Consider the following 27956-nt stretch of genomic DNA (forward strand, 5'->3'; position numbering starts at 1 on the left):
ATGAACAAGCTGTACATCGGGAACCTAAACGAGAGCGTGACTCCGGCCGACTTGGAGAAAGTCTTCAACGACCACAAGATCTCCTTCAGCGGGCAGTTCCTCGTCAAGTCCGGCTATGCCTTTGTGGACTGCCCCGACGAGCAGTGGGCCATGAAAGCCATCGAAACTTTTTCGGGTAAGCGGCGTTATCTCGCCTTCCCTCCCCGCCCTCTTCCTCCTCTCCCCCTCCCCGGGGAGCTGCGGACCCCCCCCTCCTAGGCTGACCCCCTACTGCCCCCCCCACCCCCCCGAAAACCCGTGGGGCCTCCGCGCTCCGTTGCGCCCCGTCGGGGCTTGGGGTGGGACCCCACTTCCCCCCCCCGCTTTTTTTGGGGGGGGGGGAGGGGAGGGAAAGCGGGGTGGCCCCCACCCCACGCAGCCCCCCGCCCCGCGTGGGCCGCCCCGGCGGGGCTCGGCGCGGGGGTCCCGTCGCGGTGCGGGCGGGTGGGCTGGGACTTTGGCCATTTTGATTTGAAACTGGGTTTCCTGGGGCATGTGATGTGTGGAGTAGCGCGAAGGTCGCCATGCTGCTCGCAGGGAGAGAAAAAAGCTCCCCGAGAAGCAGATAATTTTGAAAATATTTGAATTTTAATTTTTTTTTCCCCTCCCCTCTCTCGGCCGGGCTCCCGCCGGGCTCTTCCCCTCTTCTCCCCCCTCCAAAAAAAAAAAAAAAAAAAATTAAAAAAAAAAATCATCCTAGTAAGCCAGCAGCGAAGCAACCCACTCCATTTTCAAAGAGAAATCCATTTCTGCCATGGAGTTACAATCTTTGAGCCTTTTAATGGGGAGGGGGAAAGAAATCTCCCCGGGGGACTTCTCGCAGGGATTAAACAAGGCGGAATGAAATAAAGGCGAAGAATTGGTCTCGAAATATTATTCCTCATTTTCTTTCGCTCAAAGCAGGATGAACTAAGGAATTAAATATTCCTAAGGAACATTGTCCAGGCAGCTCACTCACCACTCCCTCCCACCGCTTCCCATTTGAAGCCAGTCTTATATTGAATAAAATGCACTTGTAAAGGAATCGGGAAATGTATTTGTGCGTAGTTCGTCATAATTTGAATTAAATTGCCAGGTTTCACGTGATAGTATGTTATCCAAAGCTTTCTGACCACTCCACCCGGATTTTCAAAAACAGACACATTTTGTTTTTAGGGAAAGTGGAGCTTCATGGAAAACAGCTAGAGATTGAACATTCAGTACCTAAAAAGCAAAGGTAATACAGTGTTTTAATTTCTTTTCTTTTTTTTTTTTTTAATTTCTGTTGGGGGGGGGGAAAGAAAAAATTAACGTAAGATAAAGGAGGCAAAAAAATTACACCCAGAAACGTGCATGTGGAATTAGAGATGTTGGTGATTTGGGTTTAGATACGTCCCCAGCGAGGTGAGAGGCAGTTCTGAGGATCAACATTTAATTTCGTTTTTGTTGTTGTTTTTTTTTTGTTTGTTTGTGTTTTTTTTAAAAAAGAAAACTTCCTCTGCCAGCAAGTTATTTTTTTGTTTGTTTGTTTGTTTTTTTTGTAAAAGAAATGGTTAAACAATTATCCAGCGGCTTGCCCAAGGTGATGGATGGCTGAGGCATTTTGGGTTGGGATTTTCAAACTTGTGGCACTGGAAGAATTTCCCAGCCTCGCTCGGCTCCTCTGCTGCGAAATGGGCGAAACCTTTTGTTTTCCAAAAGAACTGTAAAATTAAAAAAAAAAAAAATTAGAAAAAAAAATTAAAAAGTGAAATTTGCTGGGGTTTGGTGGTGAGGACTTAAAGAAAAGGAAAAAAAAAAAAAAAAGCCCACCCCATGGGGCTGGGCTCACGGTGCCATGCCGGAAAGGGATTTAAAACCCGGCGAGCGCGGGGCGCTGGCCTAGCTCCTGCCCACCGGCAACTTTTGTTTTGGGGCGAACCCGACCTTTCTTGACGCTTTCCATCTACTTGCCAAGCGACGTCGCCCGCCGCCGGCCTTGCCCAGCCCGGCCCTCTCCATCTTCTTGGCCCTTTGTTGTTGCGCGCCGGGTTGGCGTGCAGGACGCCGGAGCAGCCCCGGCCACCGCGCTCCCCAGCCCCGCTGGGGCTCGTGTGTTGCATCGGTGGTTTCTTGTATTCGTTTATTTATTTATTTTGCAGGGGAGCACCCCCCCCAACTCCCCAAGCCCAAGGAGAGGGCCAGTTAGTCCCCAGCCCCGCGTAGTCCACGTTGGATCGCGCAGCCCGAAACCCGCGTCGGCCACGTGACGAGGCGGTTACTTCAACGCCCGGGCGCGGAGGGAGGAGGCGAAGCCAACTCTTCCTCCCCAAACTCTCCCAGTTCCTTCGTCTCTTGACAACCCCCCCCCTCATATCTTGGCTGGGCGGTGGGAGCCCATTTTGGGGTGGGGGGGGTCACCCCTTTGACCCCACTTTGGCCAAACTTTGCAGCCCCTGGCTGCTGCAGAGCGGGCTCCCCCCGGCAGGGGCTGATCCCAAAGGGGAAAAAAGAAAAAAAATCTATTTAATAATTTCCTCACCAAGAGTTTATTATTATTATTATCTATTTTTTAGCAGGGTGATCGATAGTGCTCGTTACAGCGCTGGGTGACTCGCTGGGGCTTAATTAGCAAGGGGCATTATTGGGAAGGCAATTACCCTGTGAAGGGTAACAGAATACTCAAAAAAAAAAACAAACCCTCTATTTTTTTTTTTTTTTATTTTCTTAGTGCTGCTGGATGATCAATAGCTTGGGGGGAGCAGATCTCGCCCCCTCCCCAGAGCGTGGGGGGGAAATTCCCTGGAAATGGGAATATTTCTGTGGCGCCTGTAACCCGAATAAATGAGGGGTGGGGTGGGTGGGGGGAGACTTTACCAGCAGTGGAAGGGGTTGGGTTGCGGGGTCTCCTTCAAACCCGCTCTGCCTGAAGCCTTTTTGGGGGCGGGGGGGTTAAAATGACACCCCCCCCCCCCCCCCCCCCCCCGCCCGGTGCCGCTTTGAACGGCAGCGCAGCCGGTTACTTTGTCTCACTTCGGGGAAGCCGCTCGCGGCTCTGGGAGGGGGAAAAGGCAACTTTTTGGCAGCCGCTTGGGAACTTGGCAGGTTGTTCGCCCCGGATGAGGTTTTGGGGGTCAGTTGGTTTTGCTCCCCCTCCCCTCCCTGCCGTGTGTAAGGGCTGAGATGATGGGGGGGAGGCTGCCTCAAAGGCGACTTTTTTTTTTTTTCTCTTTGTTAAAATTTTTTTTTTTTTGGTCCTTCTTTCCTTTCTGCTTGTTTCTAAGACTGGATTTTCCAGTTTAAAGGCACATGGAACAGGAAATGGTTAATTAAGTGTGAGCAGCGCGGACAGAATCAGATGGGTTTGGTGGGATCTAAACCAAACAGCCTTCCCCTCCCCCCAAACCTGATAGTAATTTTTTTTTTCCTCCCCCTTTCGAAATGTGGGAAAACAAGTCATGAGCGTTGGGGCGCTTCCCAGCTTATTTATAAAATAAAAAAAAAAAGTTGACTTTTTGGTTGTGTTTTCTTCTCCTTGCAAGTAGGAATGGTCAGGAAAACTGATTTGGGCGTTTTTAGAAATGAACGTGCCCGGTGAAATCGCGTGATGTAAATCAGGCTTTCCTGCTGGTTGTTTCCCTCTTTAAAATCCCTCCCGTCCCTAAAACCATCGTAGAAATGAGTTAAGAAATCCCAATTGTGTTAATATGGCAGAAGAAAGAGGGGTTGGTGTGTGTGGCTGCTGCAGCGGAACAGCCAGGCAGGATAAACTGATTGAGAGTTGTTTAATTACAGTGATTCTTCAAATAACACTTAACGCTGCAATTTATGTTAATGATCATGGGGAACCATTTTAACGAAATACTTTTGAAGTATTCAACTGGAAAGAAAAGTCAGTGCTGATAAAGATGTCGTTTCGTTAAAAACCCGGAGTTTTAAAGTTAGTTTAGGTTTGTTTAAAGTATCTCGTTGCTGTTTGGGAGGGGTTTTTTCTTCAACTTTGCTGATAGAAAAACTTGGAGAAACTTAAGAGGATTTAAAAAAAAATCTTAAAAAACTATTGCATGGTTGATTCTTCAGGAGGTTAAAAAAGAAAAGATTCTTTCAGGAAAAAAGAGAATTCAGTTTTCCTACTTAAGATTAAGGATTGGGTGGGGGGGGTGGAACTGGGGAGCTGAAAAGCCCGAAGTCGATGGGGTCGAAAGAATGAATGAATGAAGAGAGGAGGAGGGGTGAGGGGGAAAAAAGTGAATCCATCAAGCAGACATTCCAAATATGAGGAATGTGGAAGTGAGTCGAGCAGAGAGAATGAGAGCGAGTAACTGGGGGGGGGGGGAGCGGGAGCTGGGCTGATAACCGCCCGCGGACGGAGAAGCGCGAGGGTGGTTTTAGGCAGAGGTCACTCGCAGCAAGTTGTGGGGTCAGAGGGTCCGCGAGCTCCCGAGCAGGGGTGGGAATTATTAAATCTTCTTAATGGCGTGAGGGTCTCGTGCAGTGCATAGAAATGGATGGAGAAATCTTAAAATAGGCTTTTTTCTTTTTCTTTTTTTTTTTTTTTCCCCAGTCTTTGTTGCAAATTAATGTTGTTACACCGGAGAAATGTTCTCTTTGCGTGTGCATGGTCGTGCAATTAATTGTTCGTAACGAAATATTTTAAAATTTTTCTAAAGAGCGAGTGTGATTTCTTTGTTTGTCAGTATGAGTCAAAAATTGTGCCTTTCTCCCTCCTGATGTTTGGATTCTCTGAAACTGAACTGAAAAAAGTTTGCTCGTTCTTTTCTGTTAAAATAAAGGCACTGCCCTGAATGCTGAGACAAACCAGGTTTTTAATCCGGCCTTAAGATCATTCTCTTCCCCTTAAAACAGGGCTGGTGTACGAGTTGTAGCATCATTAAAAAAAAATTAGCGACACCCTTGTTTACAGCAGTGCTTGGAAACTGAGAGGCAGGATGCGCGCTCCATTCTGAGGGTGCTGGGTTTAGTGGGATTTGGTTGGTCACTACTTTTTTTGGTTACCAGAAGGGGTAATAATCTGGAGGGTTTTTGCTTTATTTGTGTGAGCCCCCAGCTCTGAGCTGCGAGCTCTCTGCTACTGGTTTGACACCTCTGTAGTGATTTGGAAATTAATACGGTTTTGGTGATTTCCGGCTAGAAAAATTAGAAATAATTTGTCATTAAATTAGTCATTAATAATTTGTCAGTGAATTTCATCCATGAGGCTTAAACCTGAGATAATTTAATCAATTTTAACATACCTGAGAGAAAGAATCGCCGATTTACAGTCTGAAGTGAGAGAAATGCCTTTATTTCCCCCTTTCCACGTAGGAGCCGAAACTGGCAAAAAATTGCAATTTAACTGTAAACTTTATAGCCTCGAGTTTTGAACCCATAGCAGATGGAGCTCGTCCCGAGTAGATGCCCTTTGTGAGGAGTTTGATGATATATATATATTTTTTTTTTTTAATTCCGAAGAAAAGACTAAATGGAATTCCCTGGAGAACCTTGGTGGCAATTGCTGGGACTGAGCGCGCTTCTCCAGTTGAATTTGTTTCATTCTTTACCTTTTAGGTTAAAAACCAAGCAAACAGAGATATGGCTAAGGGAATTTGGGGTTAAAGTACTCGCTTTGAAAATCGAGACCTTTCAGAATTTAAAAAAAAAAATAAATACGTGGAGATTTCTACCCTCCCCAGCCCAAGCCCCCAGCGATGTTAATGTTTTCCAGAGTCACTGGGAGGGTTTGGGGAGAGTTCAGGCTGCTGGGATGGCCCAAGGTTGGCCCGGGGTTTTGCAGCTCCAGGTTGGAGCTGGAGGAAACATCTCCAGCCCCTTTTTCCTGCCGGAGTCGCCGGCTCCAGCGCCCGCCTTCCTGCTGGCTTCCAAATTTGCTGAATTTAGGAATGGAAGGAAGGTGCCTCCGTTGACGCAGGCGGAAGGTGTGGGGGGTTTCTTCTGCTTCTTTTGGTGATGCCACTGGTCATACAGAGTGTTTTTGGTGGGGAGGAGTGGGAGCCTAAAGCAAATGTGTAGGGAAGCCCTTGGGAGATGCTGGTGTCTCCCCCTTCCCAAAAATTAAGGAGAAAACTGAAAAATTCAGGAGCTTAAAAACCTGAAGGTTGTAGGTTTCTTCTGGGGGAAAAAAAAAAAAAGCCTTTGAAAGGGGTCACAGAGACTTTTCTGTTCTGTTGTTTTAATTTCACCAGAGAGCAGATTTTAAAAAGTTTTAGGTGAAAACTCTGGTTTTCACCGCCCTGGAAGCATTGAGAAGCTGAAGTCAGGGTATGCGCTCCGGAATCGCCCACTTCTGACCAGCACCGCCAGCTCCCTCTTCGGGTTTGTGGGTGAGGGCTTCCCAGCCACCGGATGGACCCCGATAAAGTGGGGCATAGAGGGGAGGAACTGGCAGAAGAAGGGTTTGAGCCTTCGTGCACCGTTCCGTTCTTACTCTGCCCAGTTTGAAGGATGGAAGTGATCCGGGAGGGTCCTGCACTGAGTGCCTAAGGGGGTACGAAAATGCACTCGCCTGGTAAAGTTTTCAGAAATTTAAGAAAACGAGCAGCGCAGGAGAAAAATGCATCAGCGACGGGGCCGGTGTCCCACGCCATCCCGCGCCCGCTCGGGATGGCGTTTAGCTGCCGTGGGGAGAGCACGGGGAGCGGTGCGGAGGCGATGCTGGCAGAGTCCGCTCTCCAGGAAAGTTTATCTTAACCTGGTTTTTCACAGGACGGGAAGCCCAGACCCACGGGGGTGTTTGCTCCAGAGATGTGTGGTGTTTTATCCCGGGTCGTCTGGTCGTTGCCGGTAAACCCTGTGGGGAATTCTGCTTGGAAATCTTTGCTGGGGTTTACCTGAAAATGGCAAATTTGTCCTGGAGGTGGTGGAGCCGGGGCGATTGCGGGGGTCCCGGCAGGAAGGTTTCCCTTGTTTCCTCAAGAGGTGCTGGCAGGGTGTACGCGTCTCTGTCCGTCCGTCCTCATCCTTGCTCGTTTCCCGGTGAACCGTGGGCTGCTCTGCCCGCCGAGACCCGTGTCCCCGCGGCGGGGCCGGGCTGGGGGCACGCTGGGCTTGGCCTTGGCGGCCTCAGGAGGTCCCCCCCCAGCCCGCGTCCTGCAGATGTCTCGGACCAAAGCGGGCTGGAGGTTTTACGCCTCCCGTGCCTTGGTAGTGCCCCTGGGAAGCTGTGGGAACATCAGTGTAAGGTGGTGTTTTAAGCTGATTTTCTTAAAACCAGTGTGCGTTTTCTGCTTCTGGTGGAATGACCCACTGAAAGGGAGTGGAAACCAGTTTCCCACCAGTTTATGTTCGATGTCCATAGCCTGTTCTTGAAGATGCTGGAGCGGTCTTCATGGTTTTAAGTATCTGAATTTAACAGAAAAAAATCATGCTTTAGTTGAAACCTGCTTGGTTTTCTCCTCCGGACAGAGTTAGGAATGGATGGAGCTTTCCAGAAGGGGTCTCACAGGGCTGGGGTCCCTGCTCCTGCCAGCCCTTCCCGTGGGGACCCTGCCCGGCTCCTGTCCCCTTCCCTGGGGTTTGGCTGCGGCTCAGGTGCACCCGAAGTGAAGCTTTTCGGGTGCGGGCGCCCGTTCGGAGGGGAGGCTTTGGGGTACCCGGGTGCCCTGCGTGTGCCGGGAAGTGCTTTTGGGAAACCTCTGATCCTCCCCGTGCCGTTGCCTCGAGTCGAGCTCGCTCCGGCTGCCTTTACAGCCCCTGTGTGGGAGCTTCCCCGAGGAGGCTGATCAAACCCAAAGAGCGGGGGGGGACAGTTTATTGGGGTGCTGGCTGGAGGCGAGGGGCCAGGAGCTGGCAGAGCTCGGCGCGAGGGAACGGGGATGTCGGTGGGGATGGGATGGGGGCAGCCGGGAGGGCACTGCCAGGGCGGTGGTGGAGCGAGAGCATCCCTACTCCACTCCCACCTCCTGATGCGAAAGAGCAGAGGAGCGCAGGCAGGGGAGAAAAAAAAAGAGAGAAAATAAACAAACATAAAAAAATCTGTCCGTCCGTCTCAGAGGAGCCCTCGCGATCCGTCAGGAAATGGGTCATTTATTTTATTGTAACTGACACTTGGGAGCCCTGACATGGTCAGAGCTGAAATTTCACACTTTTCTGGCTACTGTAGTTGTCTGGTCCGTACGGAGCAAACTGGTCTAAGAAAATAAAACCCTAATCCGTGGGCATCCCCGGCAGAACTCGGTCCGCGGTTTATTTTTAAGCGTAACGCGCCAGGTTGGGTTCGAGATGCTACGAGCACGGTCCGCCCGTCGTAAAAGCAGCGGCGGCCCCGTGTACCAGGAACCGCTGGGAGCTGGCAGGGCTCCACGCGGTGCGCGGCGAGACGCAAATCCCGCACGGTCCCGGGGTATCGCCGTGTGTAAACGGCACTTGAGATGACAGGGAAATTGATTTGCACGAAGAGGAGAAAGTTTTGACTCCGACGACGATCCCGCTGTCGCGCGCTTTTCAGCTTTGTGAAAAACAGGAGATCCTGGGGGAGCAGCCTCCCGACCGGAGCGTAAGAGAGACAGGAGAATTGTGATCTAGAGCCAAATAAAAGGGAAGAGAATAAAAAAAAAAAGGCTCTCAGGGCCAGATTTTCACCCACAATTGGAGCCAGATTTTTCCAACTTGCCTTTAAGCGTCTAAATAAAAGCTCCGTTTTCAGAAGCGATTAGCGCCTGACGTGCTGAGCGCTCTCGAAAAATCCGACGGTCGGGATTCCTTCTTTCTTGAGATCCAGAGCGGCCAGCTGACACCCGGGGGGTTTTGCCCCTCGCTGGCCCACCCTGGGTCCTGCCCCACGGCCCCGAGGGAGAGGCGGATGCTCGGATGCTGGGGCACGAGCTGGCAGGTCCGGAGATGTTACCCGTCCCCCTCGTTCCTTGCTCTTCGCCGCACAGAGAGCCATTGTGTTCCGTGCTCGTGGCGAAGGGATTGTCAAGCTGTTTGGGAATTCCGGGAGCACGCGTGGACGGGGGATCGGGAGCTGCGGATGAGGTGTGGAATGAGGGGCGCGGAGCTGCCACGCGGCGAGGTGAGGACGCAGCGATGCCCGAGGTGCTGCCTTCTCCCTCCCGGCTCTGCCTTTGTCACCTGCGAAGCACTGGCTTTGCTCGAGCTCCTGCGTGATCCAAAGCCGTGCGTCCTGACCCTCTGGTTGTGTTGTGTGCAGAGAACCGCCGGCCGTTAAACGATGCCTGGATCGAGGCGTGATGAGCGATAGCGGCGTTGACCTGCGCGGCGTCAGGAAACGCTGCGTCCTCAACGGCGATGCCACTGGGATGGGATGAGCTCTGCGGTTCTGCCCCCTAACCGGGGCTGTCCGTCTTCTCCCGATTATTCCTGGTTAATACCGGTCACCTCCAAGCAGACGTGATCACGGGTAACCGTTTCTCTGTGCGTGTATACACGCAGATGGACAGGAGCGTGTGAGTTTTCTTTGCTGTGGAGACGTTCATGTGTGTTTTGTGATCTCCTGTGGTTCAAGCCTTCCGGCATAAGTGTTTACAAACAAATTGATCAAATGAGCAATGATGATAAGAAAATCGCGATCTCTCAAAGGAAGGAGAGCTTGTGGCTGCTGTGGGCTTTTGTGGAGCTGTTTGCTGGGGTGCGATTTCACGAGGAGCCAGGAACCCCATATGAGTGTTGAGCGTTCAGGCTCGGGTTCACGAGGCTCCTAAGGATGTGCTTTTGGAGAGGGAAGCTGTCCTTCGGAAGTTCCTGGGGCCGCTTCGATGGTAGAACGAGGCGTGTGCTGAATTTGAGCCTAAACATACAGCTTCATATGAACTTTATATAGTCACTGTTTAGCGTTCCGCTACAGCTGAGCTAATAACGCGGCCAGTTTCTCCGACATCCGTAGCCTCTTCTTGCTTACGGCGGAGACGCAGGGCGGCTGTGACTGCTGAACGCGATACGTACTGCGGGGAGAGAATATTTGTGACTTTTTAAAAGCTGCGGCTTGAACGCCGAGCTTCCCTGGTGAGCCGTTATCCGCCCCGTGATGGTTCCTGCACCTTAGGGCTGCGCACCCTCGCGTGCCTGGCGTGAATATTTGCGCAGCGGCGATTTTGTATTTAGTTTCCCCCAAGTACTTACTCGTGCGACTTTGAAAGCTCTTTTCTGCCGCTGTTTGTGCCAGTAAAACTTGGCGATGCGAATGTTTATGGAAGGCAGACAGGAGAGAGGGCACGGACGTGTCTGAGGGGAATTCACTTAGGAAAAAATCCAGATCAGATATTCAGACGGCTTTGTGCTGGATTGCCCTAACGGTGCGCTGAATTTATTTGGTGTGTGTTTGTCGGGTTGGCTTTTCGCGTTGCCTGTGCCAGAGCAGCGGTGGGCTTTGAGTGGCTCGGCTTTGGCACCGCTCTTTGCTCCGTAACGAGGTGCTCGGCGGTGGAGTGGAAAAGCCCCGTCCTTGCTGTTTTCCAGCTCCTGCCTCATCCTACCCGAGCCTCAGCCTTTTCCTTTCTTCTCTTGTTCGTGACCCCCTTGCTAAAAAACCCCAAAACTAACAAACGTGGGACATCTTCCCACGTCTGGAAACTTTACGTCTCCTCTGCTGCTGGTCCAGCACCGGGGGGACAAAGGAAGCAGCCGGAGGGGTTTAACGCTCCCCAAACCCACGCTGATGCCGTCGGAGGAGCACGGCTGCGTCCGCCTGGGCTCCGCAGGCACCGCTGGCTTCCTCGGTCATGCCAGCCAAGGGGCGTTTGGTGTCTTTCCTCTTGCCCCCCGAAGGGTGATTTTTGTGGGCTCTGCGTGAGAAACCTTAATTTCTCGTTTTTCAATGAAAACACCAGGTCGCGTTTTCTTAGAAGAGTTTTGCTTTGCCCTCACCTCCTTTCTGAAGAGGAAATGCAAGAGCAAGCGAGTCTGGCTTCAACCAGATTGGGTGAAGAACTCGATTCTTCTGTTGAGAATTTATGCTGGAAGTGAAGATGAAGAAAAACAACAAGCCTCACTTGTACTTCTTCATCTCGGTTAGTTTCTTGTCTTTATCTTCCCTTAGGCAGAAGAGCGGAAACATTTAGATTTCACTTGCAGTTTTCAGGGAAAATCTGTCACAGCTTTACCCCAGCACCCCGGCTGCGACACCAAACCTGCCGCAGATCCGCGTCTCGTCCTTGCCCGGACCCGCCAGGGCTGGAAGGGATTTTGGGAGCTCCTGTCTGGGACCTGGGCTGGGATGTGTCCCCGGTATGACGGGGACAAGCGTGCTGCTCGCAGTCCGGACTGCTGGAGGTCTGAACCCACCCAGACTGGGAGGACTGGCAGGTTTGAGTACGGCGTCATGGGTTTTAACTTGAGTTTTGACAAAAGGGTCTCCACCCTTGAATTAAGTTCATTAGATAATACAATCTGTGTTGTAACTTCTGGATTCTCCCGTGACGAGTCCGCTTTGATCTCGGAGGGCTTGTCTGCCTGCATTCGCTGCACTGGTTCGACCTGATTTGGCTTGAAGCAGCGTCAGTGCCCCTGGCACACCGCCCCGTCCGGAGGCTCTCGTACGTCGGATTTTCACCCAGTCTTATCCGACAGATCTGTACCTGCCAGGCACCGGGGTCTGCTCCTCCCTGGCACCGTGATGTCGCAGCGGAGCAGCCCCCACGCCGCCGCCTCCTCCTGACACAGACCTCGCTCGGAAGAACCCTCAGAAGTCACAAGCAGTTCTGTTTCCTCTTCCTCTCTCGCGCTGGTACCGTGTGCTTGTGCACCTGGGGTTGTCGGGGCCCTGAGTCCTTGCAGCTCCCCTCGGCCTCAACGAACCCCTCCGTATTTCCCCTGCTCGAGGCACGCCGAGCCCGCAGCGTTTGCAAGGTCTCCAGTAAGAGACCAACACCCCGCTGTCCGGGAGGCTGGAAATACAGGATAAAAAGATGCTGCTGGCCACTTTCTGTAGGCAAAATTATCTGAAATGTATCTGAGTGACACCTGTCAATCACCCTGGTAATAATGCTTAATTATTGAGAAATCAGAGTGGTCTCAGAGCGTGCGCTGATGGGGTTTGGGGTTCCCACTGGCACTGACTGCATGGGAGCAGCCGGAAGCTTCCCTTGGCCGCTCTGCGAAGCCTGAACTCATCTCAAAGCATCCCCCAGCCCGTAGCACCATCAGAGCCACTGGAAACCAGTTAGAAATGAGTCCGGGCACTGGAGGAGGGCAGAGGTGCCCTCTCCTGGCAAGGAGAAGTGGGTGAGGAGTTCGTGGGTGGCACCTGAACCCCCGTCCCCAGCGCGCTAACGAAGGCAGCGGTGAAGGGTGGGAGTCGGCGTGGCCGCGCTGTGGGTTCCACACCGTCCAAGCTTTTCTTCTCCACGTTGTTGGGTTTGGGGGAGGACAGCGGGAGGCCTGGTGACCTGAGGCATCTTCTTCAGTGGCTGATGTCGTAGCTCCTGGAGGCGGGGGGCTGAGTGAGGATCCACACTTAGGACCGTTTCTCCTCAAAGTTGGTGCTGGTGGGTGAAGGGAGATGCTCTGAGTTGTGCAGAATGCACAAAAATGTGGAATATGCTTTGTCATGTGTGCTCATATTCGGGATTTTCTGTCGGGGTTGGGGGAAGCCGACAGCCGTGCGGAGCTGGCCGTGCTCCCTTCGCTTTGAGGACGCGCAAACGACGCTGTGTGCTCCCTTGCCTGGCTGCCGTAGGGTTCCTAGCGTCGTGCTGTGCTCTGAAGTGATGGTCTCAGAACCGCTTTGAGGCCCAAGGGTAAAAGATGGGGTGAGGAACAGGTCCCTGCTTCTTCTACATCCCCTCCACAATGGTCTGCAAGAAAATTGGCCTTTAAACCCCACATCTGGTCTGTGCTCATAGTCCAGCCAGCGCCAGCTCAGGGGCTGGCTTTGGTTTAGGGCAGTTTGAGAATTGAAATTTTAGGTTTTTCTTCAGAGATGAAAAATCTCTCAACGTGTCTCACTGTGGGACCGTGGCGGGAGGTGGCTGGGACGGAACTGGTGCGTTATCTGCCACCCGTTTGTCGGGGTTTATCTGTCAGCCCGTTCCGTTGAGGTTTGGGGTTGGGTTGCCGGGTGTGGGAACCCACCGAGTGTGGCTGGGCTTGACTCTGGGGCGTGTTCGGAGCGTCAGAAAGAGCCTTTTAGTGCGTGGCCACCCGCCAGCAAATTAGAATGGAAAGATAATGCAAAATGGGTGCATTGTATAAAACTCATCCATCTTTCCTCTCTGTTCCTTACTGGGAAGCTCGTCCTGTCCGCAGGTACTTGATGTATTGACTTTGGCAAGGACGAACCGCAGAAGTCTGGGGGATGATTGGAGTCTTCCTCTGGGCGAGTTGAGCGTCAGGGTTTTTGGGATTTCTCAGGGATTTCTCGCCTCTTTTGAAGCTCCGAGGTATTGACTTCTCTCCGAGGCTGGCGCTCAACTGGGTGGGTGTGGCGTGTGCTCCGTGCCAGCACCGTCCACCCGGGATCAGGGGGAAAAAGAAGAGTGGAAAGGTGGGACAGCTGTTTAATAGCGGAGGGAATACAAGACAGAGCATTTTTCCCAGCTCCAGGCATCAACCAGTCCCTGCCTTCTGCATTTGAGGTGCAACAGCTCTTCCGAAAGTGAGAATGGCTTCTCCGAGGCTTTCAAAGGGATGCTCGTGGACAACTCCTCGTTCTCGGCAGCTCCCTGAAAAAATCTCATCAATTATGAGGCGTGATTCTCCGTGTACAAAACGGTTCCCAAAAAGAGCTAATGGGGAGAAGCCAATTAGACAGATTTATTAGCCCAAGATCAAATTCTGATTGCTGAGATGATTGATGGAAAGGATTAATCATGCTGTGCTGGCTTGCCAGAGATAACTACTAGCCAAGGCGAGGGGGTCTGTCTGAGGCTGTTGCGTGGATGATGTGTTTCTCTGAAATCCCGTGGCCGGTTCAATTCTGCGTCCCTCCAGCTGCCAGAAGCCAAATGTCTCCGTTGACTTGCCCTGATCCCTTCTGGAGGGGCCTCTTGGATCGTTTCTCTTCAAAGGTTCAGCCCAGTGTTCTCTCTGCTTTTCTTTCTGCTACTGCTGCTTTAATCTTGTCGTTATACGTATTTGCATATTTCTTTCTCAACCTCCTCTTCCTTTCATTCCACCCCCAAATCTCTTTCCCGTCAGCCACCCTGCAGCGCTGGCTTTGCTGTTGCGCGGGCGCAGCTGGGGCTCTCTCCTCTCTGGCCTTGGCCAGGTCCCCCGGTGAACGGCAACCATCGTGGCCACCGAGGCTTTTTGTTGGTGTGTGGTTTCTAGAGAAGTTGTTTCTTCGTGAAGGTTCAGGATATGAGGGCAAGTGGATCACTGGGGTTGGGAGGAAGGAAGATCGCAACTCAGAGTAACACAAGATGCTTTTAGAAGAAAGGGTGTTGGAGTTTGAGTTGAATTAGTTGGCTGCACTGCTGACATTAAGTTGAGGTCTGGTGGGAAGAAGGTGTTTTGGAGGCAGGGGGATGGTTCTCTGGGAGAGCTTTGCTTTTTCTTTATGGGAGATACGGAAAAAATGTTGTTTGAATGGATGTTTGAGCAGGCTGCGAGCTGGGTCCCTGTTCAGGACAAGCAAATGGATGCTGCTCTTTCCCGTTCCACCCTCCTGGATCCTGCTCAGTTGCCTCACGTTTGGGGGCTTTTTTGATAGGGTTCCACCGCTCTCTTTCTTGGTCTGTGGGACTACACCTGCCCTGCGTCACAGCCCTGGTCGTAGTCCAAACCCACCTCAGTCACCAGCCTCAGCGGTGAAACCGGGCTTTGAAAGCACGGGGCCAAGTGGGGTTCTGGGGGCCTGGGCGATGCTGGGGGGAGCAGTGATGGGGAGCGGCGTGGCCAGGAGAGGGCAGTGGTGACCTGGCAGAGCAATTCAATGCTGAAAAAAGTGCCCTCCTTTTGGGGCTTATCCCCAACCTTTCAGAAACGCCAGCCCAGATCTGCTTCCCCCCCCCCCCCCCCCCCTTATGTGCTCAAGTGGAATATTCTTGATGTCTGAGATCTCGGCGTTACAGCTCAACACCAACGCGATGCCTCCAAACCTCAGAGCTCTGGTTTTAGGCTCTTTACAAACTCGGGGGAAGACTTCTCCATGGTTCCTCCCTGTTCCCATATTGAGGTTTTTCTCCCAAACTACAAAGACTCCGAAAGTTCAGCCTGGACCTGTTGCACCTTCGTGAGGAGCTGGGTCAGGAGATTTGGGATTCGGAAAAAAATTCAGCTATCTGTCTCTGCTTACGTATTACTCGAACCGTAGTAATGCTGCACTCGAGTAACGAATTTGGATCGCTGGCTTTGCTTGAGCATCCTCTGATGAATTTGGGATGTGGGTTTTTTTTCCCCGGCTTGTCTTGCTGATGTGTGAGCGCTTCCAGCCAGGACCTCGCGTGCCTGGTCCTGCTGGGAAGTCCACGTGTTGGTGGGTTTAATAGTACAACCACCGACCGGCACGTGGGGAAGCCAAGAGATGTGTTGGCTCGGAGCGCAGCGCCGGCGATGGCGAATGACGGGTGAAGTGGCTGAAGCCCGGAGGCCGATCCCGTCGGAGCGGGCGGACGGCACCGGCTTGTGCTGGGAGGTGTGGTAGGGATCTGCCGTGGGCTTCCGGCAGGTACCTCCTTTTTTTTTTTTTTTTTTTTGTGCTTTTGTTTCCTTGTCGATGAAGGGAGCGTAGGGACAGTATTCCTGCTTCGCGGAGATGCCGGCAGGTTGAAAGCCTATCAATTTATAAGAGGAAAGCGAGTAATTTCAGCTACAACTTTTCTCCGAGTCCCCCTGGCAACGTTTGTGTCTTAGCAACCACATTTTCCTATTTAAAAATGTTTAAAACGTTAAAAAACAACAACACCACCACATTAAGCGCAGGATTAAGTGCTTTCCTGAATCAAAGCCTAACTAGATAAATGAAATGCTGTTAATTGAATCAGGGATGCACTGTGTTTTCAGCCCCCCAATTTGCATAGCATTTGCATTTGATTGAAAAGCCATCATTAATGTTGTTCAGTTCTAGTAGGTCCCCCCCATGTCTGGCTTTGGCTGTCCTCCTCCTGCCCTGAGACGCTGCGTAAATGGTTTTGGTGGGAGATGGCCCTGACGGGGTCGGGGAGAGCCCCGAGCTCGGCTGTGCTCTGCCATCAGCGCGTGGTCCTTCAGCGTCGTGGTGCCGTTGGTCACCTCTGCTTTGAGAGGTACGTGTGGGGGACGGAGAAGGTCAGGAGGTGTTGGATGTAAGGGAGATGCCATAGCCAACGCCCCGTGGGAAGGGTGTGTGGTGGGTGCGCGGCTCCGGCGTGCCCGCGGAGTGCTTGTTGACTCCCTGGTGCAGGTGATGGGGTCGGAGGACCAGCAGCTCCTGCCGCGATGCTGGGGGTCGGTCCTTCCTCTAGCAGATGTTCACCGAATCAGCCACTTGCTTTGGGGCTACAGGAGAAATCAAGTTGTCCCAACAAAACCTGGACCAGCGGAGGAGAAGGAAGGAAATCTGCGGGGCTGGCTGCGCTGGAGGGGGACACGCCGCGGGGCCGTTTCACTCGTGGGGGTCACTCCTGTGCCCGGGCGTTGTTATTGCTCCCTCAAGACGGGCGTTGAAGAGCGTCGTGCGCCGGTAACGCAGGCGGCTGTGAGTGTCCGTTCCCCTGGGATCACAGGGAGCGTCGTCTGGGGCTAAGCACTCGGAACGCAGCAGTCGAGGTGACCTGAGCATCCTGCGCTCTCCGTTCCCTTCTCCTCCCTGCGCCCGCTGCGCCGATCCCACTGCTCGGGGCTGAGTTCTGTTGGTGAAATGGTCCCAGTCCTCTGGCCGGCCCCTGCCTGCACCGCGGGGCAGGGGAAGGTGATGCGTCCATGGGGTGCAGGTTTTATCCCGAGCTCTGCTGCGGAGCCCGCTCAGCAGCTGTGGGTGCAGCGATGCTCCTCTCCCAGCATCTCTCCAGCTTTTCCACGCCGGGACAGAGCAGTTTTTGTCTCAGGTGTGGAACCCGTGGCCAGAACTTTATCGGGAGGAGGTGGCAGCGGATTTCACCGGAGGCAGGGACGCGCCGGTGCCGGTGATGCTTGCCCCCGGAGCATCGCCTCGAAAACGCCGGGCGAGGCTCGTGCGAAGCGGAGGGGAACCCTCGAGTGAGGCCGGGCTGTGCCGACGCTGCTTTGCCGTCGTCTCCGGCTCGCGGCGGCCGGCCCCAGCCTGCTGCTGGCCCCCGGCCAGGCTGCCTGCTCCTAACTAGCTGGTGCCCCTTTCTTGGGTCCCTGCCACCGCTGCCAGCGTGCCAGCCCACTCCGGGGAATTACCGGCAGATTCTTAATTAAGCGGGAGGCTCCGGCCACCCTCTGGAAGGCGATCTCTGGGGATTGCGTCCAGGGCTGAGCGAAGGGGGATGCTGCCAGCTGAATCTGCACCTGGATGTTTCCCAGCTGGATTTAAAAATGAAAAACCCAAACAAAAAAAGAAAACCCCAAACCTGATTTGGGATTCTTAATGGCGATTCCGCCTCCCTGGGTGATCGGGGGTTGCTGCGAAGGTCGCTGCAGGTATCGGTCCATTCGCGGCGCTGGGGGACGCGGGATGCGGCTGCCGATGCGGCACTGAGGGCCAGCGATGCCACGTGAGCTGGGAGGGCTCAGGGTGCGTTAGGGACACACGGAGGTTTCCTGGCTCCGCGGCTGTCGGGGACCAGCAGTGGGTGTTTTCTGAATGAACAAGGTTTTCCTTCGCCGCTGCCTTTTCCCGTTTCACCTCTGTTTCTCTCTTCTGGAGCAGATGTTCCTCCTGGCGCGCGTTGGGTTTGACCCACGCGGTGTTGACGGGACCGGCGCGAGAGGGTGAGAAATCTCCGCCGTGCTCGGGTGTTGCAGGATCCCCCGTCCCTTTCCTGGATTTCTCCGGGTTGCTCCGTGGCGCTTTGCTCCCGCTCTTTGCTTTTCCCCCGCAGCGAGGAACCAGCCCGGATGCAGCAGGATGGGTGGGTTTTTCCCCCAGTGATCCCAGCCCACGGCCAGGGAGGGTTTACTGAGAGCGTCGAGAGATTTCCAAGGTCTCCCTTTGCTCCCTGCTCTGCGGGAGAGCCGGCAGATTCGCGTGGGGTTGCCGGGCGCGTTGGCAGGTTTTTGAGGGCTGACGGACAGACGTAGTGGGACGCTGAAATCCCGTTATCGCAAATAGCACTGCTGGCACGGAGCAGGAGGGCGGCGATCCCTCCTCTTTCCTCCCCCATTTTTTTTATTTTTTTTATTTTTATTTTTTTTTAAATAAAAAAGGCCACCAGCGTGTGCAGGAACTGCCCAGATTTGCAAATAGACATTTTTTTTTTACCAGTTCGATCAGTCTGCTCTGGCTCGCCCCAAGTTTCTTGGGGGCTCCTGCCTTTGGCATGAGATGAGCAGCATCCCACGGAGCCGTTGCCTTCTCCGATGGGCTGGAGATGCCGGCACTGGTCCGGGGCTCCTGCCCACCCGAGGGGCACGAGCATCGCTCCCGGCTGGCGGCCAGGGTTGGGCGAGCGGAGGTTGGGAGAGCCCTTCAGCGGCGCAGGAGGGAGGAGCTCCCGCCTTTGGCACATGGAGAATAAAAAGCCGGGGAATCGCCGCCTCGCGGAGTTATTTATTTGGAGCAAAGCTCCACTCGGAGGTGGGAGCGGGCAGAACCGGCCGTCGCGTTCGGTGGCACGAAGAGCGGCATTTCGCGACGAGGATTTCAATACAGCAGGACCCGCTCCTAGCAAAGCAAATAGCGGGGTTTATTTATCCGTGACTTCCTCTGTAATTCTAACCACAGCCGCTGCCGAGCGCTCCGATGGAGCCGGGCTCGAGCAGGGGCTGCTCGCCGGAGAGGTTTCCACGCGCTGTGGGGCAACTCTGTGTCGAGCCGGAGCTCACCGAGGGGTGGCGGATGCGGCCCCGATTCCGCCCTGCCCGGGGCAGGATGGGTGCCGGTGGAGATGGGCCAGGAGTCAAGTGTCCGGAGCGCCGGCTCATCCCGGGATGTGGTGGGATCCTGCTCCGCTTCATGCAGCGCGGCCGGTTGGGCTGATGAAAGACCCATCCCTCCCTCTGAGCGTCGTCTCGTGGGATTTAATATCCGTCAGCAGCGGAGGCTGTTAGGAGTGGCAAATAATCCCGCTGGCGTGGTCGTGGTGGGAGGAATTACTGGTTAATTAACATACTGATAAAAGCGCAGCGGCCCCAGCGAGGCACAGCGCAGCCCCTTCGCCTTGCCTGGCTGGCGCGGATGCAGGTGATGCTCTGCCTGGGCCGGCGTTCCGGTGAGCTTGGCAAAGGAAAGCCGATTTTTTTTTTCTTAGTGGGGAGAAAATTAGATGCCACCAGCAGAATTATGGTGTGAGGGCATAAACGCCTCTTTTCTCTCCACGTTGCGTTTGATTCTGGTCACACGTCTGCAGAACGCGTGCTCTGCCCGTCCGGATGCTTGGAGCTATCTGGGGAAGTTTCCGTGGCGGGACGGGTGGTGGGAGACCTACGGGCTCTCCTCTGCCTCTCCAAATCCTCCTCACCCTCCCCGGACTGTGGCATTTGTTGCATTCTGGATTTCTTGATCTCTCTCCGTTCATTTTGGGATGCGGATTAGCATGGAAACGCGGGATCTGGTTTCAGAGCGTGCCCCCCGCCCCGCTTTGCTTCCCGCAGCCCCCCCCATGGCATGCTGCAATTTTGAGGGTTGGGTTGGTTTCTTTTTCCTCATCCACCTGGTTTGCATCTGTAGCAGTGACAAAATTTGGTGTTCCGGACCCTTCTTGGTGGCTGAGCTGGTGGGAGCACTGAAAAAAAAAAAAGAAAATATATATATTTTTGTGTTTCATTTTGACTTTTAGAAGGGAGAGCAGCCCTAAGTCCGGCCATTCCGTCCATCCGATCGGAATCTTTGGGGAACGTTTGGTGGGTTTGGGAAACATCACTTCAGGTTTTCTTGGGAACCGATTGACTCGGCCAGCCCTGTGGGGGATCCTGACGCGTGTGGGTTTGCGTCGGCAGCACGGATCAGCGGGGATGCGCGAGGCGGCCGCTTTCACCCCGCGGGATGAAGGGGCTGAGGAGGAGCCCTCACCCGCGTGGCCAAACCATCCCGATGGCTTTGGGCCGTTCCACCGTGAGACGACTTCTTCTGGTTGAGAAATGAGCTGAGGCGCCTTCTAAAGTTGTGTCATTAGAAGACAAGGATCTGGGATCTCATTTTCTCTCCTTTTTTGGATTATTTCACGCATTCATAAATACTTGGTGCTGTGATGACCGGATCGGAGGATTTTTACCCGATACGGTGCCACCAACGCTGAGCTGCCTGCCACGGTCGTGGCCTTTATCTTCCTTTTCTTTAGCATCTTAAAATTCGGTGGTTTTGGTTATTCTTGAGAAACAGCCCAACGGCGGGGACCGGCCGTCCGTGGGGGGCTGGCACTGCTCGCACGTGGATCGCGCCCACCGAGCTGCACCCTTCACAGCTTTGGGCACCGAACGGTGTCGTTGCCTTTCGACGGGGGCTCCGGGCGCGTCGGGGTGCCGGCAGCCGCGGCGATGGTGTTGCGCGGCGGCGGTGCCGGACGAGCCCGCGGCTGCTCTCAGCTGTCTGCGGCAGCTGCAGGGCGAGGGGGGGACGGCACCCCCGGGGTAAATTTGGCATCGGAATTAAAAAAAAAAAAAAAGTTTCTATTTTGGGAAAAGTGAGGTTAGGAAGAGCCAAAAATGGGAGTGGAGGAGCAGCCTGAGACCATCTTAGGTGGTGGAGCCGGGATGCCCGTGCCTTGATCTCCCCGGTTAAAATTCCGCCAGGTTTTTGGCCATGGCAGTGATGCTCCGGCGGGTCCCACCGGCGGTGGGTGACGTCCCGAGGACCGTCTCTTGGCACGGAAGGGCGGGTTACGTGAACACACAGCTCCCTTTTGCTTTCTAATCTTTCTGTTGAATCTGGGAAGAGTCTCTGGCTTTCCAGCCGATGCCGAAGGGTCGGGGGTGGATTTTGGTGTCTGGTTCTCGGTGAAGCTCCCGGCGTAAATCCGGCACCGGCCGGGCTGGCTGTAATGAGCCAAAAGCCACCAGAAACTCCGGGAGCGTGTGGAAATGCGAAGCTTGGTGAGGCACGTCAACGTGCAGCAGCTCAGCGCGAGGCGGCTGCACGTCGGGCACCAAATCTACTTTTTCATCGCTTTCCGTTTATTTCAGGAGCCGGAAAATTCAAATCCGGAACATCCCGCCTCAGCTGCGATGGGAGGTAAGAGCAGCAGCGGAGCAGTGTAGCTCAGATTTAAGGACTGATTCCACCCCAGGTTTCTGTACTGGGGATCCAAGTACATTTCTCCTTTTCTTTGTTATTAATTGGGTCTAATTATACCGGACCCATGCGTGCGCGTAGCTTATTCCTCTTCCGTTCCAGGAGTAAAGTCAAGTGGTAGAAGCGACGTAAGCTACACCAACAGAAATCCCCGTTAATAACAGGGTTTTATGATTTATCCATTGTATAAGGAACAAAACGGATCCTTTCCTCCTGCCAACCTTTAAGATTTTCCCCAACTCTTTTTCCCCCGAAGCCGGCTCCGAGGCCCCTTGGTCCAGCGTCCCGGGGCAGGCGGGAGCTTCCTTCGGCTAATTGCTTGTGAACTCTTAATGATGAGAAAGCTGCCTGGATTGATTGTGTTTCCCTGGTCAGTCCTGACAATCCCAGTGTAAAGTGGGGTTTTTTCCTCTCTTTTCCAGGTTCTGGATGGTTTGCTAGCCCAGTATGGCACCGTAGAAAACTGCGAGCAAGGTAGGGTTGAGTCCCGCGCGCTGGCTTTGGGCATCGGGTGCCGGATCGGCGTCGGTCCTGCCGCACCCGTTGGGTACCCACCAGCGGCCGCTGCGAGGGAAGGCGCAGGATGCTTTCCCGAGGCCGGCCGGGGACTGTCTGTCTCCGCTCAGCGGATTTTCTCTCAGCCTCTAACGGCGATGGGTTGAGACAGGAGGTTTGATATTGCCCGTGGGGTGTTTAATGAGAGCGGAGTTACCATAACCCTCCTAGAAATGGACGGGAGGGCTCGGAGGAGCTCCTGGGGCCGTCCCCGGGCTCTGGCGAGGGGTGGCAGGGTGGCGTTGGCTTTGGTGGCTTTGCTGCGGAGCGCGGTGGGATATCGGGGTCCTTCGAATGAGGCAGGAGGGTCTGTGCCGCCCAGGATGCGTCCCAGCGTGGCCCGGGCCCTTGGGTGCTCTTCTCCCTCGCAGGAGAACGATGTTCGCAAATCCCCGGGGAGCCCCGGCGGGGACTTGTCCGAGCAGGGACTCCCCGCGTTTCGGGGGGACCTTGGCGTCAGCGCTGCCTCTCTTTTAATTTCTGCCTCTTGTTGTCGCAGTGAACACGGACAGCGAGACCGCCGTCGTCAACGTCACCTACGCCAACCGGGAGCAGACCAGGCAGTAAGCGCCCTGCGTCCCCCGGGAGCTCGGGCTGCCCGCCCCGCTGCGGCGCGAGCCCCTTCCCCGCCTGCAGAAAACAGGATTTCCAGTGCTAGGAGTCAGATTAGCCCAGAATTCCTGAATTTTGGCTAAAAAAAAAGCAGCAATCCTTTGAGGAAACCCCCAGAACTTTGATTTCTTTTCCTTCACTCTCAGGTGAAAGCCCTTCAGAGGATGTCCATGTTTTTAGGCTGCAGTTCATAGTAAAAGCATAAGTTTTTGCTCAAGGAAAAGTAGAGATTTCCCTGTACTTGCCTGATTTCAGGCATTATGTCTCCAGAAAAAGTCACGATGAGACCAAATATCGCAGGAGCTGGTAGGCGTCGGGCAACACGTGTCCTCTCTGGCTGATGGCCATGTCACTGGGGCTCCATTCCCCGTCCTGCCCTGTCCCACTAAATGCAAATGGAAAATTAATTGGGTTTTCACTGGTTATTTTGCTTTCCTTTGCCTCGACGGAGAGCTCTGGAAAGCTGGAAAAGGGACGGGATCAGCGCTTTGCCTTGGAGGAGCGCAGGGATGGATGGATAGGTTTTTCTCTGGGAGGGTTCCCATCACCGAGGTGGGGATGTCTCAGACGCGGCCAGGCCGCCGTCCCTGGGGACGTGGCCTGTGGTCGCTCCACCAACGCACCAGCTTCCCGATGGCCGGTAACGCTTCAGCTGTTAAACCCGTGGCTGCTGTGGTTGCGTGGTGGCCGCAGGAAACCTTCACGGGTTGTCACCCCACGACAACAACAGGGGAACCAGCATCCTTCTGTGGTTCCTTCGCATCCTGCAGGGATGGGACTGCGAGCAGGGACAGTCTCTGCTCAGCTGGTTTTAGGGCTTTTTTGGGTGAATTTTGTTGGTGGGGTTTTTTTTATGTGGTGTTTTGGTGGGTTGTTGGGTTTTTTTTGGTTTATTTTTTTTTCCCCCCCAAGAGTTGAGTCACTGACCACTCTCTGGAGAGCTGCAGTTCTGGTTTTCTCTGTAGAAAGCCGGGGAGGTTTGAAGGAGCTGTGGAGAGCGGTGGCCAAAGCCGCCGCCTTGCTCTTGCTGCCAGCCCCATCTACCGGCAGCTTTCAGCTCTTGCAGCCCCTGAAGTTCGACCGGGAGAGGGATTTGAAATACCAGCCAAAAATCAGAAGGCAGCGGAGACATGGGAATCATTCCCTGCACGATCCTGTCCTGCATCCATCGCTCCCACCCCCTCCCCTGGGTGCTCAGAGTGGTTCCTCTTAAAATATTTTGACTCATCTGGGCCGGGTGGAAAGTCCTGCCGGGTCCCCACAGCATCTGCGACGTCTCCATTCCCCCTTCCCGGTGCTTCCTCGCCGGGTGTTACGCCAGGGATGGCTTGGCCCCTTCTGAGTTGAGCTGATGCGCGGCCCCTCGGTGTGGGAGGGACCCCCGCCCCAACCCCTTCTCCCCTTGCAGAGCCATCATGAAGCTGAACGGGCACCAGCTGGAGAACCACGCGCTGAAGGTGTCCTACATCCCCGACGAGCAGTCCGTGCAAGGGCCGGAGAACGGGCGGCGGGGCGGCTTCGGGGCGCGCGGCGCTCCCAGGCAGGGCTCCCCCGTGGCCGCGGGCGCGCCGGTCAAGCAGCAGCCGGTGGATATCCCCCTTCGCCTCCTGGTGCCCACCCAGTACGTGGGTGCCATCATCGGCAAGGAAGGAGCCACCATCCGGAACATCACCAAGCAGACGCAGTCCAAGTGAGTCCCTTCTCCCGCCAGCCGGTTTGCACCTCGGTGAGCTGAGTGGTCCCTAGGGATTTAGGAGGGTGGGTTTTTTGGAGAAGGGGCTGTCTGGGGCCTCTCTCGCCACGCAGGGCAGCGTGTCCAAGAGCCACCGTCCCGTGCCCTGCCCCAGCCAGGCTTTCTTGGCCGCGCTTCCCCACGTGTCTCCGAGGTCACTGCTCCGGCCGGTCTCGCGTAGCCCGAGCCTGCTGAGCTCCACCCGCCTTGGCCCCTGAGCTTGTGTTGGCTGCGGCTCTTGTCCCCCAAGGAGGGCTTTATCTAAGACGCGAAGTGATGGACAGCCCACCCCGTCCCCCAGGCACGTGCTCGCACCACCGCTTCATCGCTCGTGTTACTTAAAATAAATAGATGCTGGTGCCTTATTTGGATTTCTGGGATTTGAGCTTCTCGCCGCCACGGCCGTGTCGAGTGCTGAGCCCAGAATTAACTCGTCTCGCCTTCCCTGGGCGCACACAACCTTACGGTCGAGCGCGAGCTCCGGGAAGGGCGTGGGGGGAGCGGAGCAGCCGGGAAGCCGCGTAGCCGCTCCTCCGCCTCAGCATCCATCCCGTGCTTTTCCAGGATTGACGTGCACCGGAAAGAAAACGCGGGAGCTGCAGAAAAAGCCATCAGCATCCATTCCACCCCCGAGGGCTGCTCCGCTGCCTGCAAGATGATTCTGGAGATCATGCAGAAGGAGGCGAAGGACACCAAGACGTAAGGTTTCTCCCTGTGCGCGCAGATCCCGTCCGCAGCTCTTGGCTGAGCTCTGGTACCATCCCGGCACCTGGGGCTGGGTGATGCTCCCGCGCGTGCGGGAGCTTTGGTTTGGGGGACCGCGGGACTTGAGCTTCCCCCATCCCTCCGTACCGAATCCCTCCTCCTCTGGCTGCACTAATCCCTCACGCTGGACTTTTTTTTTTCCCCATTCCTCTCTCAAGAGCTGATGAAGTGCCTCTGAAAATCTTGGCCCATAACAACTTTGTGGGGCGCCTGATCGGCAAAGAAGGGCGAAACTTGAAGAAAGTGGAGCAGGACACGGAGACAAAAATCACCATCTCGTCGTAAGGCTCTTCGCTCCCTTTGGGGAAACCAGGGCAGAACTGCCTCAGCCCGGGGCGGAGGGGGAGGATGAGGAGGAGGTGGGTGATGGGATGGGAGCGGGCAGAGGTGCCTGGCCGGCAGCTGAGAAGCCAACCTGTGGCGTGGATGCTTTACTCCCCAAAGCTTTCTTGAAAAATCTGGGCTTTGTATTTTCTGTATTCCCCTCCCCGTGCCTTGCGTGTCCCCTCCCCGTCCCTTCAGGGCTGCAGAGCTCGGGACCGACTGGTTTGGTGGCCAGCACTGGAGTTTTACCCTTCAGCCATGGTTTTGGGTGAAAGCGGAGTGGAATTCCCAGTGCAAACCAGGATGCTGGTCCCTGCTCTGACTGGCAGCAGGCAGTCCCAGTACACGGTGGCAGTGGCACCCCGTGTCCCCAGCACCCATCAGAAGGACGGGAGGACCTGGCGTGGCGCTGGTGGGGCAGGGCAGGGTCTCTGTGCTGACGCTGGCTTTCCCATCAGCTTGCAGGACCTGACCTTGTACAACCCCGAGAGGACCATCACGGTGAAGGGCTCCATCGAGAACTGCTGCAAGGCCGAGCAGGAGATCATGAAGAAAGTGAGGGAAGCCTACGAGAACGACGTGGCCGCCATGAGCGTGAGTGGGGTTCGGTCCTGCCCCGCGGCTCCGCTGACGGGAGCTCTCTAGGGAGATGCCCTGATACAAGCGATGAGCGTTTCTCTCCTCTCGCTCTCAGTTGCAGTCTCACCTCATCCCTGGCCTTAACCTGGCTGCTGTTGGCCTTTTCCCTGCCTCCTCCAACGCGGTCCCTCCTCCGCCGAGCAGCGTCTCCGGCGCCGCGCCGTACAGCTCCTTCATGGTACGTGAACACCGGGCAGCTCCAACCGCTCCAGCCTCCGCCTCGGGATCTCCCCTGTGCGGAGAGGACCCTCGCGATGGTCAGGGTTGTGGTGCCATCGCCATCCTGTGCTGGCAGCGGGCAGCTCGGGTCCAGCGTGGGCGCGGGATCTGGTCTCTTAAATTATTGCAAACGCGGTGGAGAAAGGCGCTCGGACCCCGCGGGGTCTGCTGGCGGCTCAGCCCTGCGCCCTCAGAGTGGTGTGGGCATCGCTTTGGGAGAGGGGGCTTGGAGCCCCCGTCCCCGCGGTGGCGCCGAGCCCTGAGCGGTGCCGCTGTCCCCGCAGCCTCCGGAGCAGGAGACGGTGCACGTCTTCATCCCTGCGCAGGCGGTCGGCGCCATCATCGGCAAGAAGGGCCAGCACATCAAGCAGCTCTCCCGGTTCGCCAGTGCCTCCATCAAGGTAGGGTTGCCCCGTGGGGACCCCTGCTCTGACAGCACCTCCTCACGTGGGGGCTTTTCCAGCCGGGAAAACCACCTGGAAAACCCAGGGGGTTGGGCTGGGGGCCCGATCCTGCGGCACGTGGGAGGGAGGGTGCGGCCGCCGCCCTGCCCGTGCCGCCCCCGCCGCAGCCACCGTCCTCTCCCCCCTCCAGATTGCCCCTCCGGAGACGCCGGACTCCAAAGTGCGCATGGTCGTCATCACGGGCCCTCCGGAAGCTCAGTTCAAGGTTGTCACCACAGGGAATTTGGGGTGTCCCTCTCCAGCGCCCCACGGGTCTGGGAAGGGAGGAGCAGAGCGGTGAACCCAGTTTTGAACCCGGTCTGCAGCTGAGCAAACCCAGCATCAGCTCTCCCAGGAGCTCAGCCGGTTTGGAACCCCAAGGAACTGGGATTTCATGGGATGCTGTGGCGTCCCGGGGACGGAGACCCGCTGAACTGGTGGGGACATGCGGGAGTGGGACATCTCGGACGGTGCCTGACTCCGTGCTCCCTCCCCTCCGCAGGCGCAGGGCAGGATTTACGGGAAGCTGAAGGAGGAGAACTTCTTTGGGCCGAAGGAAGAAGTGAAGCTGGAGACGCACATCCGGGTCCCCGCCTCGGCCGCGGGCAGGGTCATCGGCAAGGGGGGCAAAACCGTAAGTGGGAGCGATGCTGGGGTGGGAATGGGATCATCCTGCCGGTCCCTGGGGACATCCCAGGGACGGATTTCCCAGTGGTCCGACTGGGATTACCCGGAAGGGGCCGGTCCTTCCGGCACAGCGTGACGGGGTGCTCTCTGCCCCGTCCCCGCAGGTCAACGAGCTGCAGAACCTGACGGCAGCGGAGGTGGTGGTGCCGCGGGACCAGACCCCCGACGAGAACGAGCAGGTCATCGTGAAGATCATTGGGCACTTCTACGCCAGCCAGGTACAGCCCCGGCAGCTCCTGCGCTAGCGCTAGTGGATTCTCTGGTGGCTCGTATGGGGGTGTGCCCATGTGTGTGCCTTCCTGTGGACATTTTTTCCACGCCTGGCCGGTGGCGTTTGCCGAAGTGGGTGACGGTGAGCTCTGCCTTTTGCCGGGAGCGGTGGTGGGGGAAACAGGGAGAACTGTGGGAGTCTGTGTACACGCAGAGCGTGTGTGACCTCCCAAACCCAACGTCTGGAGGAAACCTCACTAAAAATAGAGGAGGAAGGGATCTCCAGGAGCAACTTCGCCCAGCCCTGCCGAACTGTAGCGTCTTTCACAACGTGCCAAGCCGTTTCCCTTGCCCCTGGGGTCCTGCCCGCCCCGGGGTCCCCCCCAGTTCCCCCTTTTGCTCTTCTCATCCACAGATGGCTCAGCGCAAGATCCGAGACATCCTGGCCCAGGTGAAGCAGCAGCACCAGAAGGGACAGAGCGGCCAGACGCAAGCACGGAGGAAATAAGAGCGGCACCGACACCAA

At 55.5% G+C, this 27956-nt stretch overlaps 1 protein-coding gene across 2 annotated transcripts; it reads left to right on the forward strand.

Annotated features, from left to right (window-relative positions):
* Positions 1–27956, forward strand: IGF2BP1 (insulin like growth factor 2 mRNA binding protein 1). Of its 2 annotated transcripts, XM_086766601.1 has the most exons (15): positions 1–175; positions 1195–1255; positions 21136–21184; positions 21667–21718; positions 22299–22362; positions 23820–24101; positions 24708–24842; positions 25067–25189; positions 25691–25826; positions 25927–26049; positions 26375–26491; positions 26685–26759; positions 27036–27167; positions 27325–27438; positions 27846–27956. In XM_086766601.1, exons 1-15 carry the CDS (start codon positions 1–3, stop codon positions 27936–27938), a joined length of 1731 nt encoding a protein of 576 aa, XP_086622727.1. In that variant the 3' UTR covers positions 27939–27956. The 2 variants fall into 2 exon arrangements, with proteins under 2 accessions (XP_086622727.1, XP_086622728.1); XM_086766602.1 differs by lacking the exons at positions 23820–24101; positions 24708–24842.

Source organism: Chlamydotis macqueenii, chromosome 25 (assembly GCF_036417535.1).
Source record: "Chlamydotis macqueenii isolate bChlMac1 chromosome 25, bChlMac1.mat, whole genome shotgun sequence".
NCBI lineage: Eukaryota > Metazoa > Chordata > Aves > Otidiformes > Otididae > Chlamydotis > Chlamydotis macqueenii.